The 25,673-nt window shown below is 39.7% G+C and overlaps 2 protein-coding genes across 8 annotated transcripts in view; one reads left to right on the forward strand and one right to left on the reverse strand.

Moving 5' to 3' along the window:
- Positions 1 to 1,847: 1,847 nt before the first annotated feature.
- Positions 1,848 to 15,718, forward strand: LOC102234519 (immunoglobulin superfamily member 21-like). 4 transcript variants are annotated; one of them, XM_023336611.1, is made up of 11 exons: positions 1,848 to 2,084; positions 3,853 to 3,985; positions 8,066 to 8,178; positions 8,927 to 9,048; positions 9,163 to 9,281; positions 10,234 to 10,349; positions 11,480 to 11,975; positions 13,102 to 13,202; positions 13,931 to 14,123; positions 14,197 to 14,235; positions 15,020 to 15,718. In XM_023336611.1, the coding sequence occupies exons 2-11, from the start codon at positions 3,922 to 3,924 to the stop codon at positions 15,097 to 15,099; spliced, it is 1,443 nt and encodes a 480-aa protein (XP_023192379.1). In that variant the 5' UTR covers positions 1,848 to 2,084; positions 3,853 to 3,921; the 3' UTR covers positions 15,100 to 15,718. The 4 variants fall into 4 exon arrangements, with proteins under 4 accessions (XP_023192379.1, XP_023192371.1, XP_005801977.2 ...); XM_023336620.1 differs by lacking the exon at positions 1,848 to 2,084 and adding an exon at positions 7,617 to 7,740 and having other exon boundaries at positions 3,901 to 3,985; XM_023336603.1 differs by lacking the exon at positions 1,848 to 2,084 and having other exon boundaries at positions 3,124 to 3,985.
- Positions 15,719 to 16,792: 1,074 nt separating this feature from the next.
- vps13d (vacuolar protein sorting 13 homolog D) overlaps positions 16,793 to 25,673 on the reverse strand; it is a 59,398-nt gene continuing 50,517 nt past the window's right edge. For all 4 annotated transcript variants that reach the window (XM_023336529.1, XM_023336535.1, XM_023336539.1 and 1 more), the window contains 13 exons: positions 25,221 to 25,391; positions 24,592 to 24,687; positions 23,953 to 24,102; positions 22,840 to 22,989; positions 21,625 to 21,721; positions 21,394 to 21,542; positions 20,650 to 20,784; positions 20,403 to 20,570; positions 19,627 to 19,759; positions 19,354 to 19,549; positions 18,603 to 18,734; positions 18,273 to 18,513; positions 16,793 to 17,128 (listed from right to left, as the gene is read on the reverse strand). In XM_023336529.1, the coding sequence (XP_023192297.1) occupies positions 16,997 to 17,128; positions 18,273 to 18,513; positions 18,603 to 18,734; positions 19,354 to 19,549; positions 19,627 to 19,759; positions 20,403 to 20,570; positions 20,650 to 20,784; positions 21,394 to 21,542; positions 21,625 to 21,721; positions 22,840 to 22,989; positions 23,953 to 24,102; positions 24,592 to 24,687; positions 25,221 to 25,391 (1,950 nt within the window). In that variant the 3' untranslated portion in view covers positions 16,793 to 16,996. The remainder of the gene's footprint in view (positions 17,129 to 18,272; positions 18,514 to 18,602; positions 18,735 to 19,353; positions 19,550 to 19,626; positions 19,760 to 20,402; positions 20,571 to 20,649; positions 20,785 to 21,393; positions 21,543 to 21,624; positions 21,722 to 22,839; positions 22,990 to 23,952; positions 24,103 to 24,591; positions 24,688 to 25,220; positions 25,392 to 25,673) is intronic.

Below are 25,673 nucleotides of genomic sequence, written 5' to 3' on the forward strand. Positions count from 1 at the left end.
AAATGACACTGAAATGTTAAATTAAATGAGATGCTCACCATGAAAATGTTTTACTAGTGTAATAATTTATAATTTTTTCTTTTGTTTTCATCATAAATGCGTAAGAAGCATTTATTGATAAAATGTGGAAGTATTCTTGTTGCTTTGTTGAAACTAAACTAACAACGAAAACAGTTTCCTTACACATGGTTTCAGTTCTCCTCATGTTTAATTAAGGATACAAACTAAATATTTAGATTATTTATCTTACTAATTAAATATTTAGCTTCAAACTAAAGATTTAGCTGAACAACTTGATGTTTAGTTTGGAGCTAAATATTTAGCTTGCCAATTAAATATGTAGTTTGAAACTGTGACATTTATAAATAAAATTCTGTTATGACAGACTAAATAATAATTTGTGAACTAAATATTTAATTAAAAAGCTAAATAAGACAAATTTAAGCTTTGTAATATTTAAGTAGAAAACTAAATAATCTAAATATGTAATTTAGCTTACCTAGCTAAACTAAATAATTTTAACTAAATAGTTTATTTAGCTACAATTGTTTACAAAAAAAATAATTTGTAAACTATGTTTAGTATAAAAACTAAAAATATTTAGTTTCTCCACTGTATATTGAGTAACTAAATATTTAGTTGTAAATATTTACAACTAGATAGTATATATTTAATTTAAAAACTAAATATTTAGCTTATTTAGCTCGCTTATTAAATATTTAGATGTAAATTGCCATTTAAAAATGAAATTCTGTTATGTCAGACTAAATGACCCCAAATTATTGCTGTTAGTTTTTTAGTTTATAACTTTACAAACAACAATCAAACCACTTTAACTTTCAGTACCGCCAAAATAAATGTCCTGATTTATTTCCACAAAGAGCTGGGGGGCGGGGCTTGTTCTGCTTTTACACTTCATTGAATATTTGGAAATGATTTCAGCTTTAATGGTTTAGTTACGTTACATAAATCTTCCAGTAATGTTGAAATTGACATTAAATCTCCATATGTCCAAATTAATACAAGTTTTTAAAGAATGTTCTAATTTTTTATGACTGTATGTGATATAAGATATTACAAACATAGTTTTATTATCCTCATCAGCTGACTGTTCTCCATGTAAATCTGTTGTTGATTTGAATCCACTTTTATGTGTCTGATGAATCTGAAGATGAGATTAAACAAATTAAATAAAGTGATTCCAGACCAATCAAATCCTGTTTGGTTTCTATCATCATGAGTGTCACAACAGAAGGGAGACGCAATAAAAACAGTAAAACGGTTTAACAAGATTCAGAGAGGAATATACAGAAATACCGAAACACAAAGCAGATTTCAAGCAAAACAGAAATAATCAGCTTGACAAAAACCCAGAAAATACTGACGCTACCTAAAGGATGAGATAGATATAAAAAAGGTCAACGTAAATTTCTGCCAAAAACGTTTAGAAAAAAAAGAAGAAATTTCTGAGTTTGAAAGGCTGAAAATTTGCTAGAAAAAACCAGACATTTTCTGAGTTTTAAGCATAAAAAATTTTCAACTTCTGTCAACATTTTTGAAGGTTTTCAAGTTTTTTCTAGAACATTTTTTTTTTGGCAGAAATTTGCTCCCTTTTTCCTCTCCAGTCAGGCCGCTGTAGATTAGAGCAAGTTGAGTAAATTTCTGCCAAAAAGTTTTTTCCTAGAACATTTCTGGGACTAATCTCAAAATTTCAGATTTTTTCTATAGCAACTTTTCAAGTTCATACATTTCCTTTCTTGTTCTAAAAAATTTTGCGATCAATCTAAACATTTCTGAGGCTTTTTGCCAGAAATGAACTCCTTATCTCCTCATCTTCAGAGGCCGTAATTCGCCGCCATCGTAGGTGTGAATCTGCTGCCTGAAAGCTGCTGTGGATCACGTTAAATAAAACCGACGGCTGTCAGATGACTCGTGCTGTAAGTCTGTTTGTAATTCAGACTGAATCTAACTGCATCGGACAGGCACTGAAAAGGGAACGCCACTGTGGGTTTGTAATGGTGGGACTGGGAGAACTGGTCTGTCCACCCACATTACATCTGGAGCGACGGCCGACAGCTGCAGAGGTAAACCGGCCTGCACTCAACATCCTCCCACATCCAGGCGTTAAAAACTGGAGAAAGCTGCAGATTTTCCTCCTGATGGGAAGTAAATGAGAAATAAATTCAGCGCAGGGTCTAAAGCGGAAAACCTGCAGCGGCATTCAGATACGATCGAAGTCGTTCTGATCTTCTTGTCGCTCTGGGTAACGTTCCACCATTAACCGGCCCAGAAACACGTCGCTAAGCCAACAACATGGCCGGAGCGTGGGAGCGTGATTTAAGGGATGACTGAAGGTTACGATCAGAATCATTACAAATCAGTTTCTTTATAACACAAACCCAGATTCTGGATCTGAATTACTGTCTTCAGATCACCAACCCGACACAGAGGGGAGCAGGACGGCTGACTTAGTTTGTTTCTCTTTCAATGAATTAAATGTCAGCAGCTATTAGTTTATCAGACAGCTCCCCCTGGTGGTGAATTCATTTTATTACTGTTTCTGTGTCCAGGCTGAAAAACAGGACAGGATGTCTTAGCTGGAAGAGTTTTTCCTTTAACAACGTTTTCTGCTCTGGTTCAGACAGTTAGTTTTTACACACTGGTTTTTATGGGCTGCTGTTTGTAAAGTTAAACATTCAAAAATGATCAGCAATAATTTGGATTATTGTAATTAGAAAAGGAATGGGGGTCATTATTCAAAGTCATATTTTCACCTTGTTATGCATTATTTATGAATGTCATTGTTTCAAACAAAAATATTTAGCTAGCAAGCTATTTAGTTTAAAGAATAAATATTTGGTTTTGAACTAAATATTTAGTTAGCAAGCTAAGTAAGTTAAATTTTGTAAGTTAAATAAATATTTAGCTCTAAATAAATATTTAGTTAACAAGTATATTTAGTTTAAAAACTACATTTTATTTAGCATGCTAAATAATTACTTTTAATTAGCTAATTATTTACTTTTAGTAACAAAATATGTAGTTAGCAAGCTAAATAAGTTAAATATTTAGACTAAAAAATATTTAGCTTTAAGCTAACTAGTTTGCATCTAAATATTTAGTTAGCAGACTAAATACTTTGTGAGCAAGATAAATCGGCTAAATATTTAGCTGATTTGAAGCTAAATATGTAGCTCTAAGCTAAATATTAAGTTTGAAAGCTAAATGTTTAATAAGAAGTAAAATATTTTTGCTCCACAGCTAAATATTTTGGACAATATATTTAACTCTGGGCTAAATGTTTAGCTCTAAATATTTAGAACTAAACTAAATATTTAGAGGTTGTGCAGTGGCTGTTGCTCTAGATCCAGTGGTCAATGTGTTATTTTCCATTTTGAGTAGATTCAGCCCCGGGAGTCACTTATAAACCTAGTTAAATTTGTTGGTAATAAATGATGGTGCAGGAGCAGAAACCTCCCATATCTGTGGAGATATTTTTCAGATTGTGAGGAAACATTCCTACTGCAGGTCATGCTGACTGCCTCACCCTAACTGGCCTTCTACAGTTACCAGATCAGATCGCATTGCATTAAAATTGGATTAAATTGGGATATATTAAATTGGATTTGATCCTGAACCTGACTGTTCTGGATTGGGTTGAATCGATTGGATCACATATAACTGGATAAGAGAGGGAAGCTGCGTGAGAAACCTTCTGCTGTAAAGTGCTGCTTTGATAATAAATTCAGGTTAAATTACATTAAGTTACGAGTCCAGAGAGCAACAGAGAGAGAGAGCGTGTTGAAGCTGCAGTAATCCTGTGATATAAACCTGCTGAGCCTCTGCATTCAGCCTCAGTGGGAGATAAAACCAGGCTGATAGCAGATGGAGCGTCGGCAGGTCTGAGCAGCACCCAGCAGGATGAAAGGTCCGCTCGCTCTCTGCTGCTTCCTCCTCCTCTCTCACACCCTGAGCCCAACGAAAGGTAAGAACGGCATCTAAATCTATCCCACAGCAAAACACCTACTCAGTTCAGTTCCCTTCATTTGTTTGTTTTTAGCAGGACAAATTAATCATTTTTCAGGGATAACATAAAAAACAGCCTTTTAGCTAATCTTGGCTTTTTTTACAGAAATATTCTTTAAAGCTAAGAAATAACTTAAATTTAAATTTGTTGTGTTTTTCAAACTGCTTTATCTTTGTTACTCCCACTTTCATTAAAAACCTTCCCTGTGATCCAGCTGGGGTTCGTTTTATTTTTAATCATCATCATCAGAAATTATGATCTCATTATTTTAATTTAATCATGCTTGACTGCATCTCATTCCCTTTAATGGGTTTAGTTCATTAAGCACCAGCACAAATGTACAATTAAAGGGGCTTTTTTGCATATTTAGGATGAAGTTTTGTAAAAAGAAAGAAAAATAACATTTTCATTTCAAATAAATTACAAGTTTGTATATTTTTACACATGAAATCAGAAAGATTTCTTGCAGGACACGCTGTGTGTACGATAGGAATGTACACAAAGCCAAAGGAGACATTTAAACCATTCCAATCAGTTTGGAACCAGTGGAACCAGTGCTAGCTAAAAAAGCTAGTTCTGCTAAAGCTAAAGCGCTACACCAACATGGTATTTAAAAGAAGCTAAATACTATGTTATAATTAACTAAAAAGCTAGTTCTGCTAATCCTAAAGCGCTACACTAACATAATATTTAGCAGAAGCTAATGCTAAAGTACTAAAGAGATAACTTAAACTTAATTCCCTATTAGTAATTTAGAATTTATTTGAAAACTGTTACCTTGGGCGTGCCATGGTGGTGTAGTGGTTAGCGCGATCCGTATTTGGAGGCCTTGAGTCCGGCCGTCACGGGTTCGACTCCCGACCGATGACATTTGCGCATGTCTCCCCCCCCTCTCCTTCCCCGTTTCCTGTCAGCCTGCTATCATGTAAGGGACACTAGAGCCCACAAAAGACCCCCTGGAGCGGTAAATAGAAAAATGTTACCTTGTGGAAGCGAAGTGCGCTAAATGTTTTCTAAGTTAGCAAAATGCTAAAGTGCTCAACAAAAATGAGCTCCGTTATTGGCGGATTAGTGGAAGAGTTCATACAAACAAACATAAAATATTACTTTTGAGGACTGATGCTAACCACCAGTGCCCCCTTACCCCTCCTGCACTTATTGCTGACTCAGCAATCATTCTTTGTTATTGACCATTTGTAAACTACGTCACTGATCACCTTGAGGCGCCATGATGGATCTTCAGAAGTTACATAGCTAGCTTAGAAACCGAGCCAAACCATCTCCCTCTTCATGTTTTATGTTCTCAAGTCTCCGACTTTGTCTGACTTTATGCTACAGGAACCTGTCCCATCATGTCATAAACTACGTTTCCTGATTTAATCAGTTTTCTTTTGTATATGCTAGGCTACATCTTATGTATCTTCCTAATAATGCAATATTTGATTGCATTTTATTAATCTTACTCACTTATGAAGTAAGAACATTAATCTTCTTACCTTGTTAGAAGTGTAAAATCCGTGAATACACCAAAGGTTGACAGTCCTTGGGATTATCAATCTGTCCTTGTTACAGGAATAAAACAATAAACTATAAAACAACGATAAAAGTTTGACTCGCGCCCATCTTTATTTTTGCAGCCAACCGCGCATCACTATGACTTTTTTTTTTTTTTTTACAGTGAAATAAATTAAATAAAAGCGACATTGTCTGTTTTTGACTAGACTTAACAGTGTAGTACCGTGGTTTGTTGCCCCCTAGCGGTAAGAACAGATCCAGGAATAGTTCATGGTAGGCCAACTTATTACAAACGGGACTTATTATGGTCTGCCTTTCAAATTAAGACAATTATCAACGCTTTCAAACTCTAACCAAGAATATCATGAACAGAGTTTGCTTTGATGTCCGTCACGTTCACAGGCGCTTTTTATGAAACACATCTTTGATTAAATCTTTTACAGCGAAAATTCAAATCTGCTTCTGGGTATTTCTTAGATAAAGATGTTAGTGTTTGATTTATTATAAGTTAATCTGGCTGACTTTATGGTTGGGGTTTGTGTGGAGACAGCTTTGTGCCATCAGAGCAGGACTGTTCTCTAGTGGGTTACCTAACTCTGTTTGGAGATGTTCCTTTGGGGATAAAAGAGTCCATTGTCTGACTCTGAGCCATATTGCTTATGGTAATCTGTACTTTCAAGTGATTAAATGCTTGTGGCTGTTGAAATCACAAAGTGCATGGATGTTAATCCCCAAGCAGAATCCACAGATTTTCTGCCCATGATCTTGGACTCTAATAAAACCCAGACACCCGTCTCCCTAGAGACACGATCACTGTCCAGGATCTCATCGGGAATCTTCTGGTTCTGATCCAGTTGGCCTTACCGCTTCACTAAGTAATGCCTTCTAATGAGATGTCCCGACCATCTGAAGGATCAGCAGCTCGACTCCATGTTAGCTCCTTCATCCACAGGAAGCTCCATGTGGAGCCGCTGGTTCTCCTCACTGAAAGGAGACGTTAGACCAGTGGAGTCCAGAGTCGGTCCTGGAGGGACAGCATTCTCTCCCTGGTGGAGTAACTACCTTCTCAGCAAGTCGATGTTCTTCTTAGGCCTCTCATGAGCCATCATTTGATCCAGGAAGAGAACTAAAACATGCAGCATGCCGGCCCTCCAGGACCGACCTGGACTTCACTGCCGTAGAGGAAGTTCATCCATCTGATCTGGATCACTTTATCTGGAGGATTTCATTACTGTCCCACTAGGAGTGGATGGATGGATGGATGTATGTGTGTGTGGGTGTGGGTGGATGGATGGACGGATGGATGTATGTATGTGTGTGTGTGTGGGTGGATGGATGGATGGACGGATGGATGGAAGGATGGATGGATGTTGCTGCTGTCTGATCACTGACGTCACATGAGGAGACAACATGGCCGCCCTGCAGATCAAACCTCTTCTTCTTTCACCATTTCCCATCTTACAAGGATTCTGTGTATTAGACTAATGTGAAGTAATGCTAAGCAAAATCTGAAAAGTGTGGCAGACATTTTTATTCACCAGTAGTGATCTTTTGGGGGGTTTTGCCCATTTTTCTACACAGAAGAGCTCCAGCTGAGTCAGATTGAATGGAAACCATCTGTGAACATCAATTTTAAAATTTTAAACAGATTCTCACCTTTGACTTTGACTAGGCCATTCTACAACATGAATGTAAACGTTTCCAGTGCATTTCTGGCTGTATGTTTATGATGGTTCTCCTGCTGAAAGCTGAGCCTCCATCCCAGCTTTCTGCCTCTAACAGTTTTTATTTCAGTTTTGTCCTGGATTTAGCTCCATCCTCAAACTCTCAAGCTGCACTTTCGAGATTCCAGATGTGTAATTTTCTGTATAAAATCCCATTAAAATACGGTGAAGTTTGTAGCTGAAGCTCATGTCTCCCTGTTTAAATCAGTCGTATCAGTTTCTAATGTTTCATTTCCAGATTCCCAAACGGTTTTTATGGGTAAATAATTTTTTCCAGGTTGCTGGGAACTCTTTGACCCCGTTTGGAAATGTTTTAATCTTTCTTCCACATTGTTTGTGTGTCTGGAGAGGCCAGAGATGGGCAATGCCCGGCTCTTTGGATCAAAAGCTCTATGAGGATTAAGAGGAAAAACATGGGAGGAAAATAATCTGCAGCCGCGGTGACATCATGGTTCAGCGGCCGGTGCAGTGGAGGTGAGGCTGGCTGCCGCGTTGCTCTGCAAGGTGACCTTTGTTCCCAAGGTCAAGGTGGAGAGCCGGATATTGATTCACTCCTGATGAAAACAAACATCTTGTAGCTGTAGCAGAGAGGCAGAGGAGGAGTTCTGAAAGGCATTGTCTCAAAATCAACAGATTATTACCATGGCAACAAGACACCCACACTGAAACACGGTGGTGGCAGCATCATGATCATCTATTGTTGCTTTTTGTCAGATTTAACCCTTAAGTTATGTATTGGATAACGTGGTGCCTGTAAGTTTCTCAGGTGATTTCCCACCTGTCTGTGCCTCACCTGCAGGTTACCTGATCGTTTCCATGGATCCCCTCCAACCTGTCGTCATCGGCGACACGATCACGTTAAAGTGCAACTTCCAGACGGACGGCACCCTGAGAGAGATCGCGTGGTTTCAGGTGAGCATTCAGCATAAACGGGCTGCAACGTTCTGGCCTGGACGTTTGATTTGATCACATTTCTGCCTCCAAACTTCAGTTTGGTCATTTTATGTTTTCACAAATAAAATCAGTAAAATATGAGAGTGGCCCATGTGAGGAAATTTCTTCCATTTTTGGTTCCACACATGAGAAGACAAGTTTTTTTTTACGACCAAATCATTCAGCATTCAGCTTCTATGCACCACAAATCTGGAACAAACTTCCAGAAAACTGCAAAACAGCCGAAACGCTGAGTTCCTTTAAATCAGGGCTAAAAGCCCAGCTGCTTAGAGCTGCTTTTGAACCATAATAAATGAAACATTGACCAACATATTTTGATGATGCCACTCATCAAACTGTAATGTTTGTTTCTGGTTTTCATAATTGTTGTGTTTTTATTACTTTGTATTTTTTTATCTAAAGCTCTTTGAACTGAAATGTGCTACACAAATACACTTGATTCGTTGATTATCAGTTCATATACAGAGTTTTTAATCCTACATTATTCACTATTGACCAAATTATTAGTAACAACTCACATTTAAATACACTAGTCACCAATCAGTTCACATGAATAAACTGGTGAGTTCCCTCTAGGTTTTGAAAACGGAATAAAACTCATTCCCTTTCTTCTCTTTCTCATGACAGAAAACTAAATGTTTTCAGTTTTACTCCTCATTGTTTAGGTGAAACCAGCGTTTTTGTTTTAAATGGTTTTGCTTTGCAGGTAATTGAAGGAGGCAATGCCAAGCAAAAGATTTTCACCTACGATTCTGTTTACAACACGAGTTTCTCCAACATGGAGGACACAAACAAACGAGAGGAACTGGTTTACCACTCAACAGTTCGGTACGAATGGCTGACAGGGGTCAATTACTATTATTTAACACAATAAAAACAAAACGATGGACGTAGAAGATTTGGTCCAGTAACATGAGGTCGTTGTGTTTTCCTTGCTAACAGCCTCCCTGAGGTGCAGCTGGAGGATGACGGCCTGTATGAATGCCATGTGGGGATCTACAGCAAAGGCTCCAGAGATCAGCTGATCGAAGCGTCTGGCAGTGTCACGCTCTCCGTTATCGGTTCGACTTCATTTCATCTTTACTGCCACACATTTTAAAAATGGTTAATATTGAGGGAAAATCTTCATGTCTCTTATAAACAGTAAGTTATAACATTTTGTCAGAGCAGTTCAGTGTGAAATGAACTTTGTTTCAACGCAATGTCAGAAGTTACAGCGAGGATGAACATGGACGACGTGGGAGGAAATGACATCAGAGCTTGTTAGCAAGCTAGCAAGTCAGTTTAAAGCTAAATATCTAGCTTCAAATTAACTATTCAGCTAGATAACTATTTAGTTTGCTAACTAGCTTGCCAACTATATATTAGCTTCAAACTAACTACTTAGTTAGCTAATTATTTAGTTAACATGCTAACTATTCAGTTTAAAGCTAATTTTAAGCTAAATATTTAGCTTCAAATTAATTAGCTTGCTAATCAGATATTTAATTTGGAGCTAAATATTTAGCTTGCTAACTAAATATTCAGTTTGTAGATTAAATATTTGGATTATTAATTAAATATTTAGTCTGAAACTGTGACATTTATAAATGAATGAATAATCTGGTAAAAATATGCAGAAGATGAATATACATACATACACCAAAAAAATAATTTGGGTTCATTTGTTAAGTGAACCAAAATTATTGCTGTTAATCCTCGACTGTGTAACTTTGCAAATGGCCTCCCAGACTAAACTGATGTGAAAACCAGTAAAACCTTTGTGGGAGTCCGTGTTCAGGCTAGCCATTAGCAAAACATGCTGAATAACAAACTTCTCAGCTTTTTATCTCATTTCTAGTGGGAAAAACTCACAAATAGACGTTAGAGATTCAAAAGCTCTTAACCTGGTGGCAGCCATTTTGGACGGTGTGGTGTAGGGATGGTGAGAGCGCCGCAGTCTGGTCTCTCAGCCTGTAATGTGTGGGTATAAATCCCCTCCAGTGTGTGAATATATTTGTGTTTTCCCTGCAGTTCCCCCCAGCTCTATTTCTGTGGCGGCAGCCACCAGTCCCGCTCCGTTCAGCCGTTACGAGGCCAAGAACTTCACCCTGGTTTGCATTGTTACTGGAGCAAAGCCGGCTCCCTCGGTAAGACGGATCCGTCTGCTGTTATCGCTCCCCAGATATTATTGTATCCCAAAAAAATCCAGTTTGAAATCTATTTATGATGGTGGAGAGAAATGAAAAGCGTAACGGAGCAAATGAGAGCCTGGCGGGTAGTAATGAGTTCACAGCTGGATTTGATATGAAACCAACACACAGAAATGCAGCCTGAAGCAGATAGAAAGTTTGAAATTAAAAAGCTATTTGTGGCTGTGGTCTGTACCCTGCGCGACCTCTTTGCCAAAGTATTCGGCATTAATACCGGAGGATTAGCAAACAGCTGCATTTGTGATGAAATCAAATCCAGTGGCAAAGAAATTCAGCTTTCCAAAATCATTTATGATCGACATAAACTAATCTTATTCTCACAGAGATTAATCTAATAACCTATTTAATGTTTTCATTTTTGAATTCAGCTGCTAGATATTGTTTATAGGGCAGCTGGAGCTATCTTCGGTCCTGACTGGGTGAGAGGCAGGGAACTCAAACAGCTCAGAGCCCCGTTCAGCCGCTCTAAGTCCGGTTCGTTTGGGTTGGTGTAAATGATAATCAAACTTTGGTCCTCCAAACCTCGATCTGGGTTCGGTTGAAATGAACTCTGGTTCGGTTTGGATGCATATCTGAACACCAAGCAGACCGGAGACCGCTCCAAAAGCAGGAAGCGGACTGTAGCACAGGGCATTCTGGGTAAATACAACCAAAACAAACATGCTAGCCTAGCACTAGCAGGAGAAATGGCTCATGATTTTTAGTCAAAGACTAAAGAGAAATCCTCCAACCGCTAAAATCTGACGCCTCCATCTTGTTTCCATCTGGTGAAGAAGGAAGTTGCTCTCAGTGTCTGGTTGTCGAATTCTCAACCAGTCCAGTTTGTGTCGTTTCCTTCAGTGGTTCTTGGTGCAGCGCCCCCACAGGCCAGGAGGGGAACAGGTTGCTCAGAGGGTTTGGTTGGTTTGACTCAGAGCAGAGAGAAAGAAAACCACAGCAGCTGGAGGTGGAGCAGATGATGAAGTTTTGGGTCCAAAAGAACCGGGTTTACTGGACTATCAGGTGTGAAAGCATTCTCAATCCGTCTCCAAAGGTCTCTTAACTTTTCCAAACCTTTTGTCTTCCAGGTTTACTTCAAACGGGACGGCGAGCTCATTGACGTGTTTCCAGCAGCTCGGTATTCTTCCTTGGCGGGACATCACAGTAAAGCCTCCAAAAGAAACCAGAGCGTGAACCAGGTTCTTCCCAGAGGAGATGTTGACGACACCAAAATCCAGAAGTCCCTGTCCCTGCAGAACCAAGTGGGGAAAGTGGCCCGGCTTAGAGAGAATGAGACGGACAGCTTGGAGCAAGGCGGGGAGGAAGCATCCAGGTTGAAGCTGGAGTCGACCACAGAGGGCATCCCAGAGACGGTGGTGAGCCGGGAGTTTCCCCGCTGGGTCCAGAGCAGCGACCCGCTCTACTACTTCCAGCACTGGCAGCAGGTGGCTGGCGACGGCACCATGGAGGCCAGAGCCATGCTGACCTGGAGCCTCAACCCCCAGCTGGATAACGAAGCCCTGTTCAGCTGCGAGGTCAACCACCCCGCTCTGTCCATGCCCATGCAGGCCGAGGTCACGCTCAGTAAGGTCACAACTCAACACCAAATCTCCAGACACTCAACGCTTCCAGCGCCTCAGAAAAGTCTCTACTCCAGTAGTGACCGGGGCTAGGGACCATAACGGCCAGAAAGTATTTTAAATATTTGAGACCCCATTGTTGCACACTTAATAATTAATTAATCAGTGTTGTTTTTTAATTGTTGACACGTTGGGCGCCAATTTGGTGGAGAGTGAGAAAGTGGCTAAACACAAAGACAAATCATCACACCGGACACCGGATGTCTGCGTTATTTGGCCCAAATAAAGTAGACATAACTTTTGTTCTGCACAAATGACTTATTCTCACAATGTTCACAGAAACCCACCATCGCTGAGAGCATTTATACCAAAAACAGTTCATGGTTGTCGAGTTCTCAACCAGTCCAGTTTGTTCCTGTCAGAACCAATTTTTACCCATCATTTTTTAAAATGATAACGTATTAAACTTAATTAACTATGAGATGAGATGTGAAACAGTTCAGAGGAAATCAATTCTTTTGCTGTGGATCATTTGTATAAAAGGTTTGGGGAATTAAAGCAGGTTTTATTTTCAACCTTTTATTTTCCCACTAATGAGTTCAGAAGCTGCCTGAAATGCTCAGTGTCTGGGTTGTTTGTGCAAATGAGTCATTTAAAGGGCTTGAAGCAAAGGAGACACACACACACCCACACACACACACACACACACACACATTAGTGTTTCAAAAAGGGCGCTAATGATTTTATTAAGGGCGAATATATGCAGCAGAGATAAAGCAGCTATTTTAATTGTTTTCTGGTGTTTTTCAGATATTATGCTTCTACAGTTAGGGCCAAAAGTATTCATACTTCCAGCAGATTTAGATTCATGGTGACCTTTAACCTAGAAGTAATACTAACTAAACTTTCAGATATGTACTTTCTCAGTTTCTGTTTCGCTGTTCCTCTTTTTAATGAAGCCGCTAAAGGAGCTACTGCTGATATTAACTTCTTTAGAAACTGATCCTGGATCATGTCTGCCGTTTCTTTTGTTGTGTTTTTCCTCTCCACTGTCGCTACATGCATGCTTTACGTGCCAGGCAGACAGTTTGAGGTTGAAATATTTCAGTACGGTCCTTTTTTCCCCTCAGCTGCTCCCAGAGGACCCAAGCTGTCCACCAGACCCAGTAAGGCCAAAGTGGGAGACACGGTGCGGATTTCCGTCCAGGGCTTCCAGCTGGGACCGTCTGCTGTGAGTTCCTGACTAAAACGTCTCTGTGCAGCTTGAAAAAGTAGTAATACAGAACAGCTGTGGAACAACTTCACTATCGCCAGGATAAGTGGTAGGAGATGTCAGCATGAATGAAAAAGTTAAGATGGAAACGATGAGGCTCCTGAACCTTTTTTCTCTCCCTGCTCCGAGATCTCTAATGACCCAGAAAACGGTTCTGGATCGGTTTGGTGCAAAGCGATAAACGTTGCCCTCTTCACTTTGTAGGTAACAATTATGAAGTAGCAACAGTTTATAGAGCTTCGAAGATCCAGCTTTTATTTTGGTAGTTCACTTCCCGTTAATGGAAGTGAATTTGCCTGTTAGCTAAACATTTAGCTCTGTGCTAGCTAAATAATCAGCTTGCTAACTAAATACATACCTGGCTAAATAAATATTTAGCTGGTTACATAAATATCAGGTTCTTAGCTAAAAATTTAAGTTATGACAGAAAATGTAACCCAAATTACTGCTGTTAATTTTTGACTGTAACTCGAGTTAATTGTCGACTTGGTGGAAAAATAAATTAGAAATCAGTTTTAGAAAGAATTTCTAGTGTCTTTCAACATGTTTCTTTGACCTTTGGTCACATTAATGTAATGAAGATGAATTTATTTAGTTAGAATTTAACCTTTAACTTTCAAAGGGAATTGACTGCACTGTTTGTTATTTAGGGCATCAGAGTAAAGGGGTTGAACTTGTGTCCACAGACCAAGGTGTTCCCGGAGCCTCTGCTCACCTGGACTCGGGTCGGCGGGAACCTGCTGGACGGCAGCGAGAAGCACGATGGGAGGGAGCTGGTTCTGGAGCGGGTCCCCGCTGAGCTGAACGGATCCATGTTCCGCTGCACGGCGCAGAACCCTCTGGGCTCCACCGACACACACACCCGCCTCATCGTGTTCGGTGAGAACCGCTCAGAACCGGCCCAGAACCAGCTCAGAATCGGGCCACAAACAGGTTTTACTTTGTGTTACAGAGAACCCAAGACTGAAGAAAGGAAGGGAACATTTTATCGGTACGTTCAAGAACGAAATGTGATGCTGCCTGTGATTGGATGACCAGCCTCATTTATGGCCTAGTTAAAGTATAAAAACATTTAATTTGAAGCTGAACATTTAGCTTTCTAATTAAATAACACATTGGAGCTTACCAACTAAATTTTAGCTTACTGGTTTAAAATTTAGTTTGCTGATACATATTTACCTTGCAAACTAAACATTTAATTTAAGATAAATATTTAACTTTCTAACTAAATGTTAGCTAACTAGTTTAACATTTAGCTTGGACATACATATTTAACTTGCTAACTAAATATTTAGCTTACAAATAAAATATTTTTGATGTAAAATAATAGCTTGCAAACCAAATAATTAGCCTCCTAGTTAAACATTTAGTGTGGAGATTAATATTTAGTTTGAAGTTAAACATTTAGCTTGTAAACTAAATTTTAGCTTGCTACAATTACATTGGATCAGCTTGCAAACCAAAATAATTAGCTTGCTAGCTAAATACTTAGCCTGCTGACTAAATATTAGCTTGTTAATTATTTAGTTTGAAACAATTATCAATAAATCTTATTTTCTCTCTTATGTCTGGCTAAATAACCCAAATTATTGCTGTTAATTTTTCACCATGTAACTTCACAAACTGGAAGGAAATGAGTGGAAATGAAGGAAGCAAACATTTAACATAAAACTAAATCAAATTTTCCATTTTTGATTGGAAATCTAGGTGACTTGTTAAATGAAGAATAAAAACATTTATGCTGATTTAAAGGTAAATCATGTTCTTGTGTGCAGCTCTCAACGCAGCGGCCACTGGGCTCTCCGTCACACCGAACCTCCTGGTTCTGCTGAGCTTCGCCTGTGAGCTGACATGAGCCGAGCGCCGCGGCTCCAGCAGAACACCAGCCGGTCAGGCAGACCGGACCCGGAGGCTCAGCGGACTCAGGAGCTGCAGGAGTCAGGCGGCTTCGGCAGGGTGTGTGTCCAGGAACCGGCGCCGAGTGGGACCCCGGTCCGGAGGGCGGATCTGGACAGACGGGTTGAACTTTTCATCCTGGACGTCAGCCGGATCTCAACTCTGGACATTTTTTCCAGGATTACCGGACCCGGATTGCCAGACCTGACTGACAGTTTCCGGCCCAAACAGAACCTAAAACCCGGTCAACTCCAAAACAAAACAAAACAAAAAAAAGAAACAGCCCAAATCTCAACTTCTGTAGAAACGCAGGTTAATATTACCAGACATCTCGGCCTGATAAAGGCTCGTCAGGGAAGAGGAGTACATTTCCACCAAAAAACTCCTAAATTTCCTTATTTTTCTAGTAAATTTCTAAGATTATTCTAAACATTTTTCAGTTTCAAAAGTTGAAAATTTTGACTTTCACCTATTAGCTAAAGATTTGGCTCCAAGCTACCGGTAAATAAATAGTGGCTTGCTTACTAAATATTTAACTTGCTAATTATCTAGTTTGGAGCTAAATATTTATCCTGCTAACTAAACATTTAGTTGGCTAACTAGATATTTAGCTTCAAACTACATATTGGCTTGCTAATTGAATATTTAGTTTGGAGCCAAGTCATAGTTTCAAAAACCAAATATTTTCAACTTTCGGAAGTTTGAAACTTTTGGAGTTTGAAAAGTCTAAAATTTTTGACTTTCAAACTCAGAAATTTTGAAGTTTCTTTTCTAAACCCTTCCCCAAAATTTCAGAGTGTTTTCTAGTTAATCTTTGACTTTTCAAACTCAGAAATGTCCAAGTTTTTGGGCTGAAATGTACTCTTCTTTTTAATCCATCATGGCCCTAATAGCAGTCGACAGTTTCCAGCTGAAACAGAACTGGACTTTTTGAACAAACCTTGAGTTTTGTGTGTTGTTTATATCCTTTTAAATCACGAAGTTACTCTGGGATTTCTATTTTAAAATACTACATAATGACATTTATTAACCAATGACCAATCATTGATGATGTCACGTTTGACAGATTCTAGAGATTTCAAATTAAATTAAATAAGACAGGAGGAAAATCACGGCATTTTATTAAAAGTTTTGTGCTTCTTTCTAAAAATCCACCAAACTTTGTGAAAAGCAGCACAAATGTTAACATCCCACCCAATCTGGCAACAGAGTCACTTTTTCCTGTTTGCACAGTAAAAAAATGTGCTTCACTTGTTTAAATGACAAAATGTTTTATTGCAAAAATATTAAAGGGTGAATTTAAACCGATACATGTCTGTCGGATCAATAACAGAACATTTGCATCCATAATGTGAAGCAAACTGAGTGGAGGAACCCTGACCCTGCAGGAAATCCTCCGCCCGCCTCCCCCGGCGTGAAGCACACACCTTGAGCAGCGGATCAGATAAATAAGAGCGCTGCGGTACTTCCTGCCCGGAGTCGCTCCTTCTGGGACTTCCTGCCGTCTGATTCAGGCCGACTCCTGCAGAGAGCGACTCACCGATAAAAGGTTAAAAACCAACGCAGATCTACAGTTTCATGTTCTCTAATAGACTCTTATATACAAACACACACACATGTAAGAGCAGCTTGTTAGAGTTTAGACGCTCGGCTTCTTGTTAACATCCTATCTTTATTATAACAACATATATATATTTACAGAGTTTATGGTTCTTCTAGACATATTCACATGTGTTTGTGAACGTCCAAAACAAATAGTGGTTCTGTCAGTTTTTAGAGTCTAGGAGTCTCAAAGTGTTTGTTAGAGCGTTGCATGTTTTTCCAGCCGAGTCGCTTCAGAACTTCGGAGGAAAACGTCAGAATTCGAGCAGCAGGTAGTCTTCGTTGTCGTCGGCCGGCAGCATCAGCTGCTGCTCGTAGTACAGGCTTTTGGCAAAGTTGATCTGCTTGGAGATCTTATAGGCGAGGCTCTCGTTCTTCACCTGGACCTGCGGGCGACAGCAGCAGCGTTACAGGCTGCAGGGCCTCACACACTGCAAAAACACAACTTCCTGCCAAGTCCATTCTACTGGAAATATCTTAAAATAAAACTAACTTTTAGGTAAATAATTCCTTAAAAGAAATTTCTGAGTCTGAAAGTTGACATTTTTGGAATTAAATTTACATTTTCAGTGTTTGAAAAGTCATACATTTGCTAGAAAAAACTCTAAAATTTTGAGATCAAACTCAGAAATTTTCTAGAAAGAGTGAAAATTTTCAAAGTTAAAAGTCGCACATTTTAAACTTTGGAACTCACAAATTTCCAAGTTATTTTTTTCTAAAAAAACTTCTTAAATTCATCTCAACATTTCTGAGTTTTTTCTAGTCAATTTTCACTTTTTGAAACTAATTTTGGTGAAAATGTAGAGATTATTTTACAGCGGCGCACTAGAGCCATAGCAGACAGAGAAAAGGAGAAGTAAATATCTGCCACAAAATCTCAGAAATCTTATAGAAAAACTTGGACATTTTCAAAGCTTGAAATGTCAAAGATTTTCTAGAAAAATTATCAGAAATTTTTAGATTAAAATCAGAAATTCTTTAGAACAAAAATGGAAAATGTTAAATTTCAAAAGTAAAAAATGTTCAACTTTTGAAACTCAAAAATTAAAAATACATTGTTTTGTTACAAATGTTCATCTTTTGAAAGTACATAGATGTTTGAAATTTACTCCTTTTTTCCATCTCCAGTAGAGCTTGTATGCTGTCAAACATTTCATTTATAACAGACATTTTTCCCATATTATAAGTTAAATTATCTGCCAGTGAAGCTAGAACTTTTATTAATATTAAAAATATTGAATTAAAACAGGCTCCTATATCTTGCTAGAAGTTACCTTTATGTTATTTTAAGTGCACTCTGTAGTGGAAACTAGACCACAAATACTTGGTAAGATTTTGTGTTTTTGCAGTGTAGAGAATCATCTCCAGGTTGTCAGAGTTTATGGATCTTAAATGTCTTTTTTCTTCCTGCAGCTCCATAACCAGGTTTTAGTGTAAAATAAGAGTTTGGATCTCCGACCCGTTTCATTAAGGTGTTTTTTTAGATGTTTGTTTTCTCTGCAACGCTGCGGTTCTGGTTCTGAGTCTCACCATGGGTCTCTGTTGCGAGGGTCCGGGAATGGACACTCCGCTGGTGGAGTTCTCCGCCTTCTTGGTGAGCTGGACGTAAACTTTCCCGTACTCCCTGGAGACCAGGCAGTGGATGAGGTCATCGTATTTGACCTCCAGGACGATGCCCTCGCGGTTCACGCTGTCGCCCGGCTTCAGGAAGTAAACCGCCTTGGAGGAGATGAGGACGCTGTAGGTGTCGATCGGCTCCACCGCCATTAAGCTGCCGGATCAGAACCAGGAAGTGGGTTGGGAACGTGACAGAAGCCGGAGTGATCCGGCTCCGTTTGGGCTGCAAACGGGAAAACTTACAACTCAGAGTGGATGTTGTTGGTGAGGCGGAAGAGCTGCTCCTGACCTTCGGCCTGCGTGGCTGAGAACAGCGGCAGCAGGCCCTGAGGACCCTTACAGCAGCGCGGCTTCCTGACGCACTGGACCAGGAGTCTGGACAGGAAGTCACAGTCAGACAAACAGGAAGTAGGGCTGGGCAACAAATCAATCACAATGCATGCCAGGATTCACATGTCATCAATATCAATATATAAAATATTCACTGAACTGCACAGCATTCTGGGAGATGTAGGCAGAGGGAAGACTTTAGCAACTCAACCTCTCTGCTAGCTAAGCTGGGGTGGTGGAACCAACTCACTCACTCTTTGGTTACCTAGCAACAGGGTTGCTAGGTAACCCTGTTGCTAGGGTTGCTAGTTACCTAGCAACAGGGTTGCTAGGTAACTATCTGTTCACTTCAAATGTTGGTCTAGTTTCCAGTGTAGATACTTTTAAACCCATAAAATGAGACCAAACTAACTTACAAGTAACTTTTCAGCATGAAATAAGAACTGGTTTTATGTCGATAATTTCTTAATATTGATTTTAAAAAGTATTAGCTCCACTGGCAGATTATTTAATTAGTACTTTGTCAGAATTTGGACTTGATTGTCTGAATAATTTAGTTAAAACAAGCTCCTATATCTTGCTGAAAAGTTACTTTGGCCTTATTTCAGGTAAGAAGTTCTGTTTTTGCAGTGTATTTGTGGTTCCCGTCCCTGAGGAACTCCACCTGTGGCTGCTGAGGCTGGCGATGTCCCGCACCGTCTGGGCCGTCTCCGAGGCAAAGTCCAACGCCCCGGCAACGGGTTTGGTGACGGTTCCCACCAGACCTTTACCGAGTCCGGAGAAGAAGCCGCTGACGCCGCCGTCCGTCTTCACGCCCTCCACGGTGGAGGTGATGATGCTCGTCATGCCCCCGATGATTCCTGCAGGTCGGGGGCGACTTACAGTTATGAACCAACAGAGCGGCCATGTTGCCGTGACTCGGCGTTCGCCGGCTCACCGTGAGCGAGGCCGTGGATCCCGGCCACCAGGTGCTCCCCGCTGGTGGCGCCGCAGTACCGGATGTACTCCCGCTCCGTCTGGTGCCGGTTGTCCATGGTCTTACCCAGACCGTCCGATAACGTGCCTGCAAACTGACGGAGAAGACAGAAATGACGATCCGGGCAACGATCCGATTCTTCTGAACGGTTCTTTACCCTGAACGATAGGACAACAGTCTCTGTTCGTTGTTTGCTCTTCACACACTGCAGCAGCTATTATTATTCTACTTAGTTTTAAAAATAATTTATTTAACTGGTGAATAAGTAATAGAATAGAAAGAAATGGTAATAATAGACGATAGGGGCTGGATGTATGGGCAAATTCTGCTCAAACTTTTTAAATGTTTTAATGTCCAAAACGTAATTTTGACTTTTTCTCTGAATTTTTTACCTTTTTTTTAGTCTTTTCATTTTCAAATGTCTGATTTCTGAGATTAAAGTCTATTTTTTTCAGTGGGCCAAATTCTCTCCCATTACTATTTGTTATATTTTCCTTTTTATTTTCTTTCTATGTAATAAAAATGTTATTAAAACACACAACACTTGTAAAAAAACTGCATGGATTTTTGACATTTCGAAATGAAACATTTTATGCAAGTATATAGATAATTTTTGGTAAAAACACACTGCAGTTATTTATTTGAAACAGATGATAATAATAAAAATGTTATTCATAAACTGGCTAGTTGTCAGAGAAGCGGGTCATCTGCAGCGACCGGATCCATTGACTCGGTACCTTGGCGGCGGAGTTGGAGACGCCGTGCGTGACGTTGAGGAGCATGCCGTGCACGTTGCCGTGCTTGATGAGCTTGGTCATTCCCTCGGAGACGTCGTTCAGGAGGCCCATCGGGTTCCCCAGGAAGTCCACAGAGCCCAGGATCTGCGCCGCCTGGCTCATCAGCTCCTGCAGGGAAGTTCCGGAGCGTGAAGAACCAGAACCGATTCTTGTTCGGATAGACGAGCCCGGATGTGTGAACTCTGACCTCTCGGAAGTGCTTGAGGACGTCGTCGATGATGATCTCCTGCGTCTCGTAGGGGTGGACTCTGGTAAACGGGTACATGTTGATGACCGCGTCCTCGAAGCGGATCAGCGGGAAGCCCAGGGTGCCTTTAAGAGCCTGGACAGGAAAAAACCCGACATCAAAACCACCAGCCTCAATCAGAACCACTTTAAAACGGAAATTATTCTCAAATTCTTTGGTTCCAACCTGGAAGTAGAAGTTCAAATAATTTTTTATACATAGAAATATAAATTTACCCGTGACGGAAACAAAACAGCTAGCTAGCAAGCTACAGCACATTAGCTGCTAGTTAGCGGTCGCTAGTACGAGTGTGACTCCAACTTTTGCCTGACGGAAAAGTCTCAGAAGAAAAAGAAACTAAATCAAATGAAAGATCAAATTTAAGAGCTATGACTAACTCGCTCAAGGCTAACTTACATTTTCCTAAATGAATTTCCTGAACATGATTAATAAAAAAGGTTATGTTGTAATTTTGTAAACCAGATTTAAATATAAATCAATGTAAGTAAACCGTTAATTGACCATAACTTCAAGTTTTTATCTTTCAAATAATAATTTAAGATCCAAAATCTGGAACCATGTTTTCCTCTTGACAATAAATTTTAATTTTCACACTCCAATTTCTTCCAGATGTTTCTAGACTGCAGTGGAGCCCTGATCCGTCGGGCCTGAAATCTTCACGGTGAGAAAGCGGAGCGGCGTTACCTTGAGGTCCGGCGGCAGCTTGTGAGACGGGAGGACGCTCAGTTTGATCTGAGGCAGGCTGATCTTCAGGTTCTCAAAGTAGTAACGCTTCCGGGGCCCGCTGTCCTCGCTGGGCCGCTCATGCAGGTTCTCATCCAGGTTCTCCAGCCCTGCGTTTAGACATTTAGTTACTTTCACAAACATCCTGCAGACGTAGAGCAACGTGTCAGCGGCGAGCGCCGTGAGACCCACCGGCTTCGGCCTTCCCGTAGCCGAAGAAGCTGAGCAGCTTGAGCAGCAGCATCTCGTCGATGATGACCGTGAAGCGCCGCGCCGTCACCATCAGGTGCTGCCGACACATCGAGATCAAATCAGAACAGAACAACGCTCCGATTCTACGGCCCGACTGAACTGCTTCCACACAGGCAGAGGTCAAAGTTCATCCTGGATCTGACGTTTACATGGAGACTGTTTGTGTTTTTGTAAATCAGACGTTCCATCCATTTAGCTTTTTCTCTGCGCAGTAAGAATTTACTTTTATTAGTTTAGAAACAAAATCTGTAATTATTTTTAATATTTGCAATGGTTTAGATTACTTTGGTAACTGGAGGTTTTTGTAAAATTATTTTTTTTGACCACATCAAATTAACATTCATTTAAATTTTTTAGTTCTTGTTTTGTCCATATTGTTGCTGGAAATAAATGACATTTTCTTCAAACATTGAAGTTTTCCTGGGAAATTTTGGCTTTGAATCTTAGAAATTTGCTTCTTTATTTCTGTAAGGAAGCTAAGATAAAAGAGAGAAAAACAATAATAATAAATTTTGATTATTTATATGATTGCTTCTGCTTACAGAGGAAAATAACGATGCAACAAACCACTGCAATGATTTCAAAGCTGATAAATTCATTAGGTTTCCTATAATAGGAGTGGGCGTCTATCGTATCATTCATCGTCATAATACATTTCAGTTATTGGTGGTAAATAAAACAACTAAACTGGTAAAATGATCAAAAATGCTTTTTTTTGTTATCTTCTCAGTTTCACAAAAGCATCAACAAACGTCAGTGAATTCAAAACTACAAAAAATGCCTTTACTGTGTGCAGTTTAGTGATTTTTTATGTAAGTGGCAGAAGACAAATGTAAATGGGAATATTTTCAACAACAATCTTTGTGTTTGTGGCTTAAAAAATGAGTCAAATTTCTAAATAATAATTCTTATCGTTATCACTGTAACACAATATTACAATAAACCTCAAAATCTCCTTTAAACACATTTCTCTCTCCAATTATTAATCAGCAAACAGTAAAATAATCAACCTGTCGGCCTGAACTGCCCTGATGTTCAGCTCAGTTTTTCACATCTTGATGTTAGAAGGATATTTTCTCTCCACATGCACCAGAGGACCAGAGAAACACCGAACCGAACCTTAGCGGGTCGCACAGGAAATGATCGTGATCTCACCTTGAAGAGCTCGGTGAACATGAGGCTGCTGGGAATTTTGACGGAGTTGACCTGCAGGGCGGGGCCGCCTTCGTTGGCGCTGTCGTCTGCCGTACTGGGAGAGACGCACAGCATCACTGGCTGGGTGGTGCCCAGCAACTGGTTGTCCACCTGACGGCAGCGGCAACACAGAGACAGTTAATACGTCTGCCTGGGTCAAAATTAAAATTATTTAAACATATTAAACCCCACGCACCCGAGGGCAGATTTTAACTTTTTTAACGCCTCCATTAATGCCCCTCCCTTCAGTTAAACATCTAGACAGATTTGGTTTCCATGGAAACGTCAGGCTCTTGGCTAAAAGCTGATAAAAGGATTTGAGTTCAGCCCCAAGTCAGTGACCAGAAACCTTCACCAAAGAGACATTGTATGGAGCTCCAATAGTGAAAAAAAGCACATATTTTGGTGGCTTTAATTTGTGTTTGAGTAAAATGTTCCTAAATATTTGGTAAAAAAAAATACACTTGAATTGGAGTTGAATATAACAATTTATCATGGTTTCAATATAATTGGCTAAAAATAAATGTGGGTGCAAAAAAAACTAACAAAAAAAAAATCAAGGAATTTTAAATATATAAAAGGTTTATTAGGTTGGCTAAGTATAAACATAGGAAATTTTGTGATTGGTGCCAAAGATAAAGTATTTTTTTAAATAAAGCTTCTGTAAATTTGCATAAATTAACCAAAATTTAACTTAAGCAAAGTAAATTTTTGCTCAAGTTAAATTAACTGTGAATCTATCTATCAACAGATCCACAGTTAATGTGGTGTTTTCAAAAGTTCATAACCTTATTTATGATATTTCTACAAGTTTATATACGGTATAATAAATTCTACCAGGGACAAAAACAATTATTTTATGTTTCATCCTCATTTTCTCTGAAACTATAGCAGCTGCTGTGACATTTACATTTCTGATGGAGCCTCCAAACTGTTGGCTTTACTTTGATACTAAGATTATTGAAACAGTTTGTAACTGATGAGAAAAACAAAATTAGATTTGGGTGTTACTTTAAATACATATTCAGGAAACACTGCAGCGTTAATAAAGAGCAAGCTTGGAGAAGGAATGACCTGGATGTTCTGGATGCGCAGGTCCAATACTTTGGTGACTGCAGTGACCGTGAAGTGAACATCCACACCAGAGAGCGTCACGAAAATGAGCTCCTCAGGAAGCTTGTTGACCAGAGAGACGCCCAGACCCTCCTCCAGGTTAACCAGCACCTGGCCGGAGGCGAGGAGGCAGCGTCAGGAAAACAGAACTACCAGGCCGCATTACGGCCATTACAGATGGAACAGAAGCTTCCGCCATGAAACAAAAACATGTTCAGATTAACCTCAGAAATCCTTAGAAAAGACGATTACCGTACATTTCTGAACTGCAAAAGTGAAATGTTTGTGACAAAAAAAACTCACAAATTTTGAGATTAATCATAAAATTGCAAGAAAAACATGAACATTTCTAAGCTCCAAAAGTTTTTTTGAAACTTTGAAACTAAAATCAGAAATTTTCTAGAAAAAAAACTTGGAAATTTTCTGAGCTCATTAAGAAGAAAATTTGCAACTTTCTGACATTTTCTGAGTTTCAAAAGTAAAAAATGTTCAACTTCTGGAGATCAAACCTAAAATTTTTTCTAGAAAATTTCTGGGATTAATCTCAGGGTTTCTGCAGGAAACCCAGCCGGTCTGCAGCTGATGCAAAGCTCGACGTGCCTCCAGCTCCTGCGCCGCCTTCTCTTCTTCTTTGCTTGCGTCTTGTTCTACGCTGGAGGAGCTCCACAACATTCTCCTCTGACTGAAGTCACTGATCTGAAAACAGAAGCGATGTTTGCTCAGAGGCACAGTGGCAGTAGAACAGAGAGCTAGCAGCTGTTAGCACAGAAACTAGGGACGTTATTAACGAGTTAATATAAAGTTAATTGATCTTATTGAATAGTTGATAAGCGGCCATTTTCTTGAAAACCTCAGTTATATGTTCATATATGGGACCTAATTTTAATCTAATAAACCATTAATCGACAGTTAATTATGAGATAATAATGAGACAATGAGATAACCTTTCACATTTAACATCTAATTTCCCTTTGGGGTTAATAAAGTGTTTTTGAATTTTCATTTCAATCTGGACTGATCTCTAAGAAAACAAACTGAAACTGAAGTCAATCTGAACTTAATCAGAAGTGGTTACATCATCTTCTTTCATACAAATAAAGTTCACCACTCCATTCTGTTCTCACATCGATTTATTTTACTATTAAACAAAGGAATTGGTCATTTTAAGAAGCTAGCAGGCTAACAGCTGGTTCCACAGCAGCCTGGTCCTTTCTGGGTTCTGGATTCACCTGGAGGACGCGGGTCGGTCCATCTGGCAGAACCTGGACCGACAGCACCCCTGATCCAGGTCTCATCTTCTGGTTGATGAACTGCTGCTCTGGACAGGGCTGATCCAGACCAGAATCCGGCCCCAGAACCACCTCTGCCCCGTCATACAGCCCCGCCACACCATTTTTCACCTGAGGGACAAAAGGTCAGATTTACTAACAGAGCTGGAGTATTGATGGAGACATGGCTTAGTTTCTGCGTACTTGTGATTGTTTTTGCCCAACTCTGGTTTATTGTTTCAGTCCCTTCAGGGTTTCATGATCTTTTTCTTCTTGCAATAAAAATCTGTGATTTTGTGGCTCTACTTTAGAAATATTTCCCATATTTTCATGCTAATTTCCCCCACGCTGATGGAGAACATGCTGAGTGATAATAGGTAATAAAGTAATAAAACTGGGTTTAAAAATGTAATA

Source organism: Xiphophorus maculatus, chromosome 1 (genome assembly GCF_002775205.1).
Source record: "Xiphophorus maculatus strain JP 163 A chromosome 1, X_maculatus-5.0-male, whole genome shotgun sequence".
Taxonomy (NCBI): domain Eukaryota; kingdom Metazoa; phylum Chordata; class Actinopteri; order Cyprinodontiformes; family Poeciliidae; genus Xiphophorus; species Xiphophorus maculatus.

Coding starts and splice junctions, on each gene's coding strand:
- LOC102234519 (XM_023336611.1), top strand. CDS start 3,922: ATGAAAGGTCCGCTCGCTCTCTGCTGCTTCCTCCTCCTCTCTCACACC. Junction 11,976..13,101: donor GCAGGCCGAGGTCACGCTCA/GTAAGGTCACAA, acceptor TTTTCCCCTCAG/CTGCTCCCAGAGGACCCAAG. Junction 14,124..14,196: donor CACCCGCCTCATCGTGTTCG/GTGAGAACCGCT, acceptor TTTGTGTTACAG/AGAACCCAAGACTGAAGAAA.